At 40.6% G+C, this 15,437-nt stretch overlaps 1 protein-coding gene across 2 annotated transcripts in view; it reads right to left on the minus strand.

Annotated features, from left to right (window-relative positions):
* Positions 1–15,437, minus strand: part of mtss1 (MTSS I-BAR domain containing 1) — a 240,893-nt gene that overhangs the window by 15,789 nt on the left and 209,667 nt on the right. For both annotated transcript variants that reach the window (XM_084316508.1, XM_084316507.1), the window contains exons 7-10: positions 12,171–12,328; positions 8,740–8,847; positions 8,426–8,523; positions 8,169–8,247 (exon numbers count right to left, since the gene is read on the minus strand). In XM_084316508.1, the coding sequence (XP_084172634.1) occupies positions 8,169–8,247; positions 8,426–8,523; positions 8,740–8,847; positions 12,171–12,328 (443 nt within the window). The remainder of the gene's footprint in view (positions 1–8,168; positions 8,248–8,425; positions 8,524–8,739; positions 8,848–12,170; positions 12,329–15,437) is intronic.

The following is a 15,437-nucleotide window of genomic DNA, read 5'->3' on the forward strand; positions in this document are numbered from 1 at the left end:
AAATACACAGTGGGTGCAGGGTCCACAGTATCCCCTCTAATGTAAATACACAGTGGGTGCAGGGTCCACAGTATCTCCTCCTCTAATGTAAATACACAGTGGGTGCAGGGTCCACAGTATGCCCTCCTCTAATGTAAATACACAGTGGGTGCAGGGTCCACAGTATCTCCTCCTCTAATGTAAATACACAGTGGGTGCAGGGTCCACAGTATCCCCTCCTCTAATGTAAATACACAGTGGGTGCAGGGTCCACAGTATCTCCTCCTCCTCTAATGTAAATACACAGTGGGTGCAGGGTCCACAGTATGCCCTCCTCTAATGTAAATACACAGTGGGTGCAGGGTCCACAGTATCCCCTCCTCTAATGTAAATACACAGTGGGTGCAGGGTCCACAGTATCCCCTCCTCTAATGTAAATACACAGTGGGTGCAGGGTCCACAGTATCTCCTCCTCCTCTAATGTAAATACACAGTGGGTGCAGGGTCCACAGTATCTCCTCCTCCTCTAATGTAAATACACAGTGGGTGCAGGGTCCACAGTATCTCCTCCTCCTCTAATGTAAATACACAGTGGGTGCAGGGTCCACAGTATGCCCTCCTCCTCTAATGTACTAAATACACAGTGGGTGCAGGGTCCACAGTATGCCCTCCTCCTCTAATGTAAATACACAGTGGGTGCAGGGTCCACAGTATCTCCTCCTCCTCTAATGTAAATACACAGTGGGTGCAGGGTCCACAGTATGCCCTCCTCCTCTAATGTACTAAATACACAGTGGGTGCAGGGTCCACAGTATGCCCTCCTCCTCTAATGTAAATACACAGTGGGTGCAGGGTCCACAGTATGCCCTCCTCCTCTAATGTAAATACACAGTGGGTGCAGGGTCCACAGTATGCCCTCCTCCTCAGCAGCATGCTCAGCTAGAAGTCTAACCCGCTGACTGTACACCACATTCACTGCTACACGTCTACATACAGAATAACCTGCTTTAAACCTCAGGAATGGAGATGGCTATGGAGGATGGAATGTTCATAACCGAAACGTAATGACATTCTCCACAAAACGTGCTCAACCAATAGGTAACAAGCAATCGGAAATACATCGAAAAGTCTATGTTTCTTCTAACAGTCTTTCTGATAAAGCATTTAATAAAATTAAGAAAGCAAAAGACAACCCTGTAAGATATTATTTGCAACAGGGCTGGGATACATTTTCACTTTTAATTATTCATTCACACACTCCAGACACTCTTTAGTGCACCAGCCACTTTATTATGTATCTGTATGCCTAGGAGTATTTACTTTATATATTCGTTCCACGTCGATGCTGATGAATATTATATTGTACTGTTAAGTGTATGATTGTCGTTTACCTGTGCACTCACCAAGACATACATTTACATTTAGTCATTTAGCCGATGCTTTTATCCAAAGCGACTTACAAGTTCTGTATGACAAGTCTGTCATCAGGAAGGGCACAACTCTATCAGCTGAGTAACAATGTTCATCAAAGTGTTGAGTGCTACAGTGTAGGTTAGTTTATTAGGACAAGTGCATGGCAGTAAGGTTATGCACATTAAGACAAGTTACAATCAATGTTTTATTGAAATGGTAATAAACGATTGAATTTTGAATCTCAACATATCGATTCTGAATATTTAAAACAGTTTCAATACTAATTTCCCGCAATATCGATACTTTCTGCACTATCGATTTTCAATTTTTTTTAAGAGTCACCTTTTATTTTACAAAGTGATGTTTGGTGAAAGTTAGATTTGTACTTTATTAATCCCAATAGAGAAATTCATTCTTGTTTGATGATCAAGAGGCACCTTTTATTTGTTTTAAGTAGGGATGCTCGATATTGGCTTTTTTACCGATACCGATATACTGATATTGTCCAACTCTTCATTTCCGATACCGATAGTTCCCCCCCCCCCCCAAAACTGAATAATTTCAGGTAAGTAACATTACATATCTCTTGTCGTGGAATTAACACAACATTATGCATACTTTTGACAATAAAAAAAAATCAGAATGTGTTCCTACTTGCTTGCCTGGGTAAATAAAGGTTAAAAAAATAAAAATAAATATATATATTTTTTTAAACAGATACCGATCATTTCCGATATCACATTTTAATGCCAATATTGGCCGATAATATCGGTAGGCCGATAATATCGGACATCCCTAGTTTTAAGTGATGTTTGGTGAAAAAGCAAGTTATTGCACTATTAATCCCAATAGGGACATTCATCTTTGTTTGATCAAGAGTAACCTTTTATATATATTATTATTATTATAATTTTTTTTTAAATGAAGATTGGTGAAAGTTAGGTTTGCACTTCAATCCCAATAGGGAAATTCATCTTGGTTTGATTTTTTTTGTCAAATAAAAACAAAGGTTATTTGAATGATTTCTAGTTTTCAAGAGAAAAAAAAAGAGCAAAAATTATAAATCGGATTTAAAAAAAAATTATCAGAGACTTTATTTTTAGGCCATATCGCCCAGCCCTAAAACAAAGGGTTTTAAAAGTGTTATATTTCTCTTCTCTTATAATACCAGAGAGAATGTGAGGAGAATCGACCAGCAACAAAAGCTAAAAAAAAAAAGAAATTAACATTTTAAGATTAAAATCTTTTCCCTGTGGTATCGAAAATGGTATTGAATATCGAATACCCCCATAGAGGGTTGGAGGTTCACCCCCCATAGTCTCTGAAAATCCTGTGGGAAACACTGCACACACACGGTGATGCATTTCCAGTAAAGGGATATTACACCACATTTCTAGATAGACAGGACAGAGACTACATGTTGGCCCGATGACAAGAGAGCCAAGGGGGTTGATGTGTGTGGGCAGAGCATACAGGGTGAGGCAGGGAGGGAAGGCAAACGCACAGGGACCGGTACCACCGGCTGGTACCCACAAGACACTAGGACAAACCCAGGTTTTTAAGTCTGGTTGAGGCAAATTCAGACATTTGTTTCTAAACACATTATGCATTATACAATAGTTGCTGAAAACATGAAAAGACTGAACTATGTAGTACTGAATTGTGGAGTTAAACCGTTTTTCACCATTTTTGTATTCAGGAGTTTTTGGGCACGTCTGAAATCAGTGTATGGTTCTCACAGAGTTGATAGTAGCTCAAAAGTGTAGCATAGCTAAGCTAATGCTAACCGTCTCATGTATGTGAATGGAAAATGCTCAAACTATTTGCGCTATACTCCGGGAAGTATAGTTAAATAAAAACACAGATTTGCGTGGTCCAACGTAGTTTGCTAGTTAGTCAATTAGTCTAACCTAGTAGGGGTATAGTAGTTTATAGCAAAACGTTTAGTGATTTAATAGAAAAATTAAATGGCACTCAAGCTGAAAGGGAATCAAGTGTGATCTGACCACGCCCACACAATCCTGAGACATGGTCTGAGCAGCCAAAATGAGACGTTTTTGAGCTGGGTTTAAAAATAAATTGTTGTTCAAATTTGGCTGGATGGTGAATAAAAATGTTCTGTACTGTGACAAACTACCGGTATGTATTTTCACTTTACCTTGTGTACCGAACGAATGCAGCGGTACATTAACCACTAATAGAACACATGCAGAACCTTTTTTTTTCGTGCAGAATTTAATTCAAAACTCCAAAGTTCACCCCTTCCCAAAATATAACTTGCGCAAAGGGCCGGATGTTGTTCGTTCAGCCCACGCACAACACAGAGATTACCTGTAATTTAGCATAGCCTCATAGTATGGCGAACACACACACACACCCTCTCTCAGTGCGTGAGGTGGAATTGGTGCTAGATTGAGAAGGGGCTGTCTCTCGGAGATCAAATTAATGATAGTTTATGGCAGTTTATGGCATATAGAACGGACATTCATACACAGCAACGCACCTCCGAACAAGGTGTGATAAACATGAGGGATGATTTACATTAAGTGCTAAAACAGAAAAGTAGGCTACTTATATTCTTGACGCTAGAACTCCCAAAATAGCCTAAAAAAGAAGGTAGGCCAGCTGTAGTTTACATAGCTTGCATAAAACTGTCTTGAGGTTCCACAAGTTAATCAAAATCCGAAGTATTTCAAATCAGAGTGCAAATCACTGTCTTCGCAACCGATGATCGTGGTTGTTGTTGTTGTTCATTACTACTCGCACGTTGTTAAACTCAATGACGTTGCGTGTCTCCTATCAGTCATGCAGCACATTCAGGCGATGCCCACCGGGGGCTGTTTTTTTCACAATCTAATATCATTATTTCTTTACATTTTTATATTTAACAAGTTGATTATTAATTTGAAAATAGAATATTCATCGACAGCCCTACTTAACAGTTACTGCACACTACATCACCCCTGAGTGGAACATGGAAAGCCAAACTTTCCCCCACTGTACCGAAAACCCGCACCGAACCGTGACTTCAAAACCAAGGTACGTACCGAACCATGGTTTTTGTGTACCGTTACACCCCTAATAACCTTAAATCCTAGAAATATTTTGCTAGATCAGAATTGTTACAGCAATAATATAAATGTGCATGGCACAGTTGAAGTAATGATCATGTGTACCATTCAAATAAAATAATGGTTTAATAGTTAACGAGCCTTCACATGATTCTGATCAAGTCCATCCTGAGGGAGGATTGTATTGAATGCATTTCTATCTTTATGATTAACTATTTGAATATTGTGTATTTCTGAAGTACCAAATTCTGGTTTCAATTTCCTATAACTTTCGGTATAAAGTTATTTAAATATAATAACTTTGGTGTGGGATGGGGTGATTAAGGAAATATAATACATTTTCAAAGAAATACTGCTCTGGCATTTCTGTTAGTTATGAGAGTATGTAGGTCCATTAATGGAGAGCAATTGCCAAAAAAGATTTTGTTTTGTTTTCAACAGTTATAGTGTAGGTATTAGCACAATATTGATTTTTTGACACCGATATCGATACCGATAACTTTATGCTCCTCAAGCCGATAACCGATACCCGATATTTATTGTATTATATATATTTTTTTAAATGTATATATATTTTTTTTGATCAACATTTTTTTTTTTTTTAGTATGTATAAGCTCCGACGTCATCGGTACTGCTATCGGTACTCGAGAAATTATGGATTTTTTTTTGAGGAATTTAAACGTCGCAAACTAATCTTGTTCGCCGTTTTCTATATCTCTCCTGCCTCGGTGTCTCTGCCTGCGCGAGGAGGAGCGGGCTGTGCTGTGCTCACACACACGGGTGCTGCAGAGTACAGACAGCTCTGCTCTCATCATGGCGGACAGAACGAAACATTCAAAAGTCTGGGTCTATTTTACTAAAGTCGATGCTGACAACGCTCGTTGCCACAAGTGCAACAAGACATTTGCCAGTAATGTATAAGCGCTGGTACTTGTCAATGTGGCTGGCGGGGACATAACGTTAGCTCCGAGTAGAATAATGGCTGACAATCCGGAAGTAAATAAACTAATGAGAGCTTCCGATTGGTCGTAAGAAGAAGAGGTGGGTGCAAGCGGTGGGACGTAATTGGCAGATCGACTGTCTGCCTCCGAATGTAACGTGACTACGTCACAGCCAAGAAAGGGAGCGCTGGATTTGTGAAAAACTCCCTGTTCCTAAACCACACGCTATCAGCCGTACCACAGTACTGGCAAAACGGGAGGAGGTTATAATAAAAACAAGCGCCCTTCATCCAAATCCACCCACACCGGATTTCTTTTAACCAAAAAATGTATTATATATTATCGGAGCTATCAATAACGTTATCGGGTTTATCGGGATGACATCATAATTGCTGATATCGGCCCGATAATTATCGGCCTGATAATTATCGTGCATCCCTAATTAGCAGTCTTACTACTGGCGAAGACAACACAAACATACATCACACAAATATCCCTCACAAACACATAAAACCACATAGACAAAGCTGAATTCAACATGAATATGAATAAGATAACTAAGCTTGAGATTTCAGTTTGACGGTTAGAAGTCCATTCACACTCATATATATATTAGGGCTGTCAGTTTATCGCGTTAATTAGATTAATTAATTACACAGCTAAAAAAATTATTATTATATATTTTTTTATAATGTTTTTTTTTTATCTCATTCATTCCATAATAACGTAGAATACACATTTACAGATTTTTTTTTTTAATATGGTCCATTTGCATGTTCTTGGTATCTGATTCTAGGGACATCTATGGATCTCAGGGAATGTATTCCCAGTGTCAGAAATTGTAACGCTTCCTCCGGTCCTGCGGGACCAGACAGCAACCCTCCTCCCGGTTCGGCTGGTCCAGGTTTTGGACCTTCTCAACTCCCCTTCCATACACCACTTCACACTTCAACATTGCCAACCGGTGGGCTGATCCAGATGTGGCAGATCTGGCATCAGCTCACTCACCTGATTAACATTATTTGCTGTCATTTATGTTTGATTTATTCATTATCTATGTTGTCTTTATTAGTTCCACTGTGTTAGTCTTGTGTCCCTACTGTCTGTGTTTTGTAAATGTGTTTTAGTCTCGTATGTCTCAGTTTGTACTATTGTTATTGTTTTCCCCTGTGTGCTCTGTATTCTGTTAGTACTGTCTACCACACCTGTGTCCTGTTAGTAATTACCCTCAGTCTCTAATTAGTGTTTGTATTTATGTGTTCTGGGCCAGCATACACTTGCTGGTTCATTGTTTAATGTTACCTGTGTGTCAGTCGTGTTTCCTTGTTTTCTGTTTTGAGTAAACCTTGTTATCGTCACAACGCTGTCTCCTGCTTCCTGTTAATTATATCTCTCCGTTATCTGCTGCAACTGGGTTCCACACTCCACCATGCTATCGAAACACGCCAGTCGTAACAAGAAATACTGTCCGTTACTAGGCTTGAGTAAATTGTAATGAACCAAATGAGAATATCAACAAAAAAAAATTGTTATCTTTGACTGTGAATAACACCATGCTCAAATTGACCAGACCTGAAAAATCTAAGCAAATTAATAGATGGAAGATGATTAAACAGAAGGTTTTATAGATACAGTACTGAATTCTGCCATCCGGACACATGCAATTTGAAATATGATTATAGAATATCAGGCATAAAATAGTTATGAGATTAAAATGCGATTAATTAATTACTAATCCTGTAATTAATTAGATACATTTTTTTAATCGCCTGACAGCACTAATATATATATAATATTGTAGATCACTCGGCACAAACAAACTAGTCCATCAATCAAAGAAGTAACACACATACAACACCACCCAGACACAAAATCTAGTGTACATTAGCATCATATTGATACACACACAGTGGATGGTTAGATCCATGGGAAGACTATAGAAACATGTGGATGGTAAAGTGATGTAACGAGTGTCTGTTAAACCCCTTTCACTGCCACACGACAGGTTAACCCTTTACTATCACACAACAGACGGTTAACCGGCTGTCGTGTGGCAGTGAAAGGGTTAACCTTCTGTGTATTGTCGCAGTGAAAGGGTTAACCGTTTTGGTAGTGCAGCAGTGAAAGGGTTAAAGGAACAATGGAGTGACAAACAGTCATATGATGGTAAGATCCATGTATTCAAACCAAGCCGACACACTGAGGGGTTCAGTCCGTCTGGACGTCCTGGGTTTACATTTTGTGGCTGAGCAGCCAATACTCTTAGCAACGAAACACGAGTGACATTGTCAATCAAACGTTGTTTGAAAAAAGTATTAAGACCCCCTCAATGTAGCAGCTGTATTTACTGTATGTGATATATGGCTTTGGTAGTGGTGACACACGGGATGACGCCGGAGACTGGCGGGATTAATGCGAGCGGATACATGGAATAGAACACAAGGTCATCTGGGAAAAGTTTTCGGCTTATTCTCACGGTCATCATATCCCTGCGACTGACGCGGTGGCTCTGTGTGCGCGGGTGGTAACCGTAGTGATCGGCTTGGCGGCTGGGGTTGCTGTGGTGACGGAAGCGCGAGGCGTTGGCGAAGGGGGAGTTACCCTCACTCAGGGACCGCCCACTCTCCTCACCTTGCAGCAGCTACACACAGGACAGGGTTAGAGCTCTGTGTGTGTTCATGCCTGCAGATGTTTCCTGTCCACAACACAGCTGATTGTGTGTGTGCTGCCTGTGTCTGTGTGTGCATGCGTGCGTGCGTGTACCTGCAAGTGTATTCCGTCCACAGCACAGCTGATGGAGTCCAGAGAGGGAACGTGTCTCACCGAGCCGGACTGGTAGTTACTATGGAGACATGGAGAAACGGTTGGTTGTGCATGAAGTGCATGAAGTGCACTGCTGCATTTGTCCAAAGCTAAAAGGGAACCATCTAGTATTACTGTAGGAGAGGGTGTTACTTGTAGCGGCTGGGCGGTCTGGTAGGTGTGTGTGTGTGTGTGTGTGTGTGTGCACACATGTGTACCTGCTGATACTACCCTTGCGGCTGAGGGTATTGCTGGGGGAGGCAGGGGGGGTCTGGTAGGTGTAGCTAAAGTCTGACCCCTTCAGGTCCAAAATCACCTGGGTAGAGAGAGAGAGAGAGAGAAACACACAGACACACACATAAACAAAGATGCACGCATACTCCACAAAGTATAGTACATTATAATCATATTAACATCCTAGTTGGTTTTATTTGGTTGGAACAAAAACACCTCTGTTTTCCAGAGAACAAACACGCCTGGTTCATCAGGACAATGTACAATGTATGTTAGAGGTCTGTGTGCATGTGTGTACCTGTTCACTGGCTGGTGGTAGTTTAGTGGGGTCAACAGTCAAGTTGGTCAGGTCTTCTAGAATGGTCTGCAGGTGGGTCACCTCTCCGAGCATGCTGATCTCATGATCCTATTAGAGACAGAGAGAGAGCGAGTGTGAGATACACAGACAGACAGACACCAGAGATGGCGTGAAACAGATGTGGCGGGAGGGAGACAGGTAAGAAAATATAATTAGATAGAGAACAAGATCATTTAGATAATTCAATAACCTTGTCCTTTACATGTCTAACCACACTGAGTGTCAGTAGCAGACTAAACCACTCACAGAACAAACTCATCTCCACATCCTCACAGAACAAACTCATCACCACATCCTCACAGAACAAACTCATCACCACATCCTCACAGAACAAACTCATCACCACATCCTCACAGAACAAACTCATCACCAGCTCCTCGCAGAACAAACTCATCACCACATCCTCACAGAACAAACTCATCACCACATCTTCACATAAAACAAACTCATCTTCACATAGAACACACTCATATTCACATAGAACACTCATCTTCACATAGAACACAGAACACTCATCTTCACATAAAACAAACTCATCTTCACATATAACTCACTCATCTTCACATAGAACACAGAACACTCATCTTCACATAAAACAAAATCATCTTACATTTACATTTAGTCATTTAGCTGACGCTTTTATCCAAAGCGACTTACAAGTTCTGTACGACAAGCCATCAGGAAGGGCACAACTCTATCAGCTGAGTAACAATGTTCGCCAAAGTGTTGAGTGCTACAGTGTAGGTTAGTTTATTAGGACAAGTGCATGACAGTATGGTTAGTTAGGGTTCGATTTTTTTTTTTTTTTTTAATTCAGATAATGGTTGAAGAAGTGCGTCTTTAGTCGACGGCGAAAGATTGGACGTGTTTCGGCTGTCCTAACTGGGGTGGGTAGTTCATTCCACCATTGTGGGGCAAGGACTGAGAATAGGCGACTTCTCTTTGATGACCCTCCCGGAGCTTGGATAGGAGTAGGTCTGAGGCGGCCAGAAGAAGCAGAGCGTAGGGGTCTTGAGGGTGTGTAGTTAGAGACCACATATAACTCACTCATATTCACATAGAACACAGAACACTCATCTTCACATAAAACAAACTCATCTTCACATATAACTCACTCATATTCACATAGAACACAGAACTCACTCATCTTCACATAAAACAAACTCATCATCACATAGAACTCACTCATTTTCACATAAAACAAACTCATCATCACATATAGAACACAGAACACACTCATCTTCACATCCATACATGCATAGAACCCACTCCAATCCTTATCCCACACACAATACAAACAAGCACAAGCACAAACACACACATACACCTCTTTGGAAAGCTGTTAGATCGAGTAAGGCATCTCTACACCAGTGTGCTTCATGTATTCTATAGATTTGACTCTTACCCAACACTAACATTTTCTCTATTTTCTTGCTTCTAGTTGGTTTTGTTTTTAATGTCGCCACAAAATAGCATTACGATTGTCTTTCGCTTTCATGATTCTGAAACAGGCTGTGTTCAAGCAGTACTGTGCTAATGAACTTTGAACGCAATATTTAAACGCAATCAATAATAATAATCAATTAGGGATGCACTGATATGAAAATTTGCCACCGATACCGATAGTTCAACTAACACAATCGGCCGATACCGATGTGTGGCAACACATTTTTTTTAAATATTTTTGTAATATTATTTTTTTTTGTAATATTCTTTTTTTTTATGAAACTACTGTATATTTGTGTTACAAATTATGCTCACCGATATGAACATAGGCCTCTTTACTTACTTAAAAAAAGGAAACATCAAGAAATAGCACTCTCTCTCTCCCAGTATGTTCTGCAGGGCTGCAGCTAGATACTAGTTCTCCCAGCATGGTCTACCTGCTGGGCTGCAGCTAGATACTATTGTCTCAACCAATGAAATTTTGATTGACAGTCGATTCTGCCAATTACGTCACACACCGCTTGCACCCGCCTCTGCTGTTACCACCAATCGGCAAGCGAGTATACATTTTTTACTTCGGCTTTTGTCCGCCATTGATTTTGAGTTGACGAGAGCTTTTCTACAACAACAATGGCGGTGCGGCTGACGTTTAGCTTTTAGCTCCGCAGGATGACTTAAATGAGGCATAATGATTTTACTGCAACTAATGTTATAATAAAACAAAGCCTTTCTATACATGTGTCTGATTGAAAACGTTATTAACAGATTGCAGAATGGGTAAAACTCAGGGCTCTGTGAGCAACGGAAGGAACTGAGCTAGTATGAACGCTTGCTACGTTCGGGTAAATAATATGCTGATGTTATTGAACCTGTAACACTAACTATATAATGTTAATGCCACAAAACGAATGCCTTGTTAATCATAAGTAGTAACTTTGATGCAGTAGCTTGTGTGTGTGTGTGTGGGGGGGACTGGGGACGGCGTTGTGCAGGTCGCGAGTGAACTTTTTTTTGTCTTGACGCTACACAAATTGATGGATATTTATCGGCTACTGCCATTGGCACATTCGAGCTTATCGGCCGACAGGCCGATTGCAGTCAACAAGGCACTTATCGGCCGATACCGATACCCGACCGATACATCGGTGCACCCCTAATATCAATATATAAAAGTATATTGTGATAAGATTTTAAGGCCATATTGCCCACCCCTACTTAAAACTAAAGCCACTAGGACATTTGGAGGCCACCATGTAAAAAGTGTAACACAAGACAACACACTAGTCTGTGAATCTTCACTGGCCTCACGATTCGATTACGATTCAGCTGTCCAGGATTCGATTAGATTCTACGATGCATCTCAATAATATATTACATCAATCATTCAATTTTATAATCTGTATTACTTTTTCATCAATTAATACAAGCAGTCAGATAAATTCACTTTTAATTAGAAAGTTCTTAAATCAGAATGTCAAAATAAATGTCTTTACTAGTGTTGTGTTGCATGATACAGATACTAGAAAGGTATCTCGATACCCAGCTGTTAAAAACGGTTCAATACTCTTTTTATTAGTATCAGTATCAATACTTTTAGAATAGCCTGATGCTGTATTTTCTATGAGTTGAGTGGATGCATGACCAGAGCACTAGCTTTAATAATACAATAATAATAATAATAATAATAATAATAATAATAATAATAATAATAATAATAATAATAATAATAATAATAATAATAATAATAATAATAATAATATATTTTATTTGTAGGGCGCTTTATTGTTGTGGAGCAAATCCCAAAGCTATACATTGTAAAATAACATAAAAGCTAGCAAGAGAGTAAAAAAAAAAAAAGTCCACTTCCGCATCGCATCTTAGAATCGAGAAATGTCCACACCCCTACAATACACACACAAACTTACCAGCACGGGTTTAAGCATGCCGACAAAGGTGCAGTATCTAGCCCTCTCCTCTACAAGAGCTCGACACACCGCTCTCTTCTCAGTCTCCTCCAGAACAGCGTAGCGCACATTGACGTCCTGCAGTGCGCTGTCCAGCTGTAGGCGCACGTCATCCTTCCCTGCGAAAACACACCAAACCAAAAACTCAAAAGACAACTAAAAGAAATTGAGGAACAAATTATTTTGTGAAAATACCGATTAGATATTCGAATCCCACCAGAATATGAACAAGTCTGAAAAGGTTTCCTCTCTGAATTCCAAATCAGATAAATGCTTATTGGGACTTATCCCTGGGTTAGAGGGAAGGTTTGTTCTTGAGTACGACACTGAATGGTTGACTTTGGTATCGACATGGGATACCTTATGCTTTGAGGTAACTGAGAATTACATTATGTATTACTATTCATGTTTTTTTTTCAAAAACTAAATTCTCAATCAAAATAAAATCAAGGTAGGGCCATCTGTAGTACATTGATCCTACCAGCAGGTGTCAGCAGAGACCTAAAGTATGAAACAAGGTGGCGTGCTAGGTTCAGCTGTCTGTCTCACCCTCTCACACACACACACACACAGCTGTACTAGAGTCAGCTGTCACACACGCAGACATGCTGCTTGACCTTGCCGTATGTGTGTGTGTCTGTGTGTGTGCGTGTGTCTGTGTCTGCGTGTGACAGCTGACTGGTACAGCAGTGTGTATACAAGTATGTGAGAGTTTGTATTTGGGTCCACTCTGATAGAGGAATGTATGCGAGAGAAGTACCTTTACATGTTTGAGTTCTCTCTCTCTCTCTGACTAGGAAAACATGGGATTTACACAAAGAGTTGGAAACAGAGAGTAGGACAAAGAGAATAAGACAGAGACCAAGAGAATAAGATGGAGGCCAAGAGAATAAGACAGAGACCAAGAGAATAAGACAGAGACCAAGAGAATAAGACAGAGATACCAAGATAATAAGACAGAGACCAAGAGAATAAGACAGAGACCAAGAGAATAAGACAGAAACCAAGAGAATAAGACAGAAACCAAGAGAATAAGACAGAAACCAAGAGAATAAGACAGAGACCAATAGAATAAGACAGAAACCAAGAGAATAAGATAGAAACCAAGAGAATAAGACAGAGACCAAGAGAATAAGACAGAGATACCAAGAGAATAAAACAGAGACCAAGAGAATAAGACAGAGGCCAAGAGAATAAGACAGAGACCAAGAGAATAAGACAGAGACCAAGAGAATAAGACAGAGATACCAAGAGAATAAGACAGAGATACCAAGAGAATAAGACAGAGACCAAGAGAATAAGACAGAGACCAAGAGAATAAGACAGAAACCAAGAGAATAAGACAGATATACCAAGAGAATAAGACAGAGATACCAAGAGAATAAGACAGAGACCAAGAGAATAAGACAGAGACCACGAGAATAAGACAGAGACCAAGAGAATAAGACAGAGACCAAGAGAATAAGACAGAAACCAAGAGAATAAGACAGAAACCAAGAGAATAAGACAGATACCAAGATAATAAGACAAGAGACCAAGAGAATAAGACAGAGACCAATAGAATAAGACAGACCAAGAGAATAAGACAGAAACCAAGAGAATAAGACAGAAACCAAGAGAATAAGACAGAGACCACGAGAATAAGACAAGAGACCAATAGAATAAGACAGAAACCAAGGTAATAAGACAGAGACCATGGTAATAAGACAGAATCTTCTCTGATGTGATTAACTAGGTTGTTTATTGAAGTCAACCACTAGCATGTGAGCTACAGTAGGCCAACAGTCACATGATGGATGGAACAAGTTTTCTCTCTCTCTCCCTCCTCCTCCCTCTCTCACTCTCTCCCCGATACAACTAGGCTTTCCTCAGCCGGCCCCTCAAGTGTTTATGACCACATGAAGGAAAATGTGTAATCAGACAGATCAAAATGCCCTGCTAAATATTATTTCTTGTGTACAAGGCTCATGATTCAGCTGCAGTGTCGTCTTGCACTGGTCTCTTGTGTGGGTTCAATAGACGACATTACTAGATGTGCATTTACTTGCCGTTGCTCCAGAGTCAGCTACCCCTTATGTATAAATAAAAAAATACTTGCTTTTGATTGAGGATGTGAAAAACTTGGATCTGCCTTGAAACTGAACCCACTCTCTTGGCCTCAGGCTCTTAGCTTATTGGTAGTGGAGTGACTAATCCCTGTACAAGAGATATTCCCAATCGAGATATTCAGAACATTCATCCACATAAGAATGTTCGTGTCCCATTGACAAATCCCCATGCTGCCCAGTGAAGGGAATATTGCCCATCTACAGTCCCACAGAAAGCTGCCCATGCATCAGCTCCTTTTAGATGAGTGAACAAAGCGAGACTTTCTGTTACATTACTGGAGCAACACTGTTGCTGTCCCGGGCGGACGTCCAGACTACACTGGGTGCTCAGAGAAAACCTCTGACACAGACCTTCCCATCTGCTGCTGTGTGTGTGGGCCAGATTAATTGGACTCACTGGGGCAAGTCACTGTGGATAAAGTAACAGGTAAATGCCTCAATATACAACACAGAGACTGTGTTTTATGGCGTTGTCTGTTAGTCTTGAGGGGAGAGGAGGAACATTTCCATTGCAAGCGGTGTCATTTCCCCCAGGAAAGCAGTGGTGTACTTTAGGCATTGGGATTTACAGCCTATTCAGGTGTGTGTGTAGGTGTGTGTGTGTGTGTGTGTGTGTGTGTGTGTGTGTGTGTGTGTGTGTGTGTGTGTGTGTGTGTGTGTGTGTGTGTGTGTGTGTGTGTGTGTGTGTGTGTGTGTGTGTGTGTGTGTGTGTGTGTGTGTGTGTGTGTGTGTGTGTGTGTGTGTGTGTGTGTGTGTGTGTGTGTGTGTGTGTGTGTGTGTGTGTGTGTGTGTGTGTGTGTGTGGGAGAGAGCAGTGTAGTTTACACTGCCCGACAGACTATAGGCCTAGTGTTAACAACTATGTTTTCAACAGCATGTGTGGCTTGAGAGAGAAGCTGCCACTTCTAGGACTCTGAGGGTTGTGTTCTGGGCCTCACTGAGAAAAGGTCTGCTTTTAGAGTTAGTGGCTGGAGTTCAGGTTAGCAATGAGATGTCCTCACAAGTATAACACCACAAGTGTGTGTGTGTGTGTGTGTGTGTGTGTGTGTGTGTGTGTGTGTGTGTGTGTGTGTGTGTGTGTGTGTGTGTGTGTGTGTGTGTGTGTGTGTGTGTGTGTGTGT

The sequence above is a fragment of the Notolepis coatsorum genome (assembly GCF_963971535.1).
Source record: "Notolepis coatsorum genome assembly, chromosome: 6".
NCBI classification, from domain to species: Eukaryota; Metazoa; Chordata; class Actinopteri; order Aulopiformes; family Paralepididae; genus Notolepis; species Notolepis coatsorum.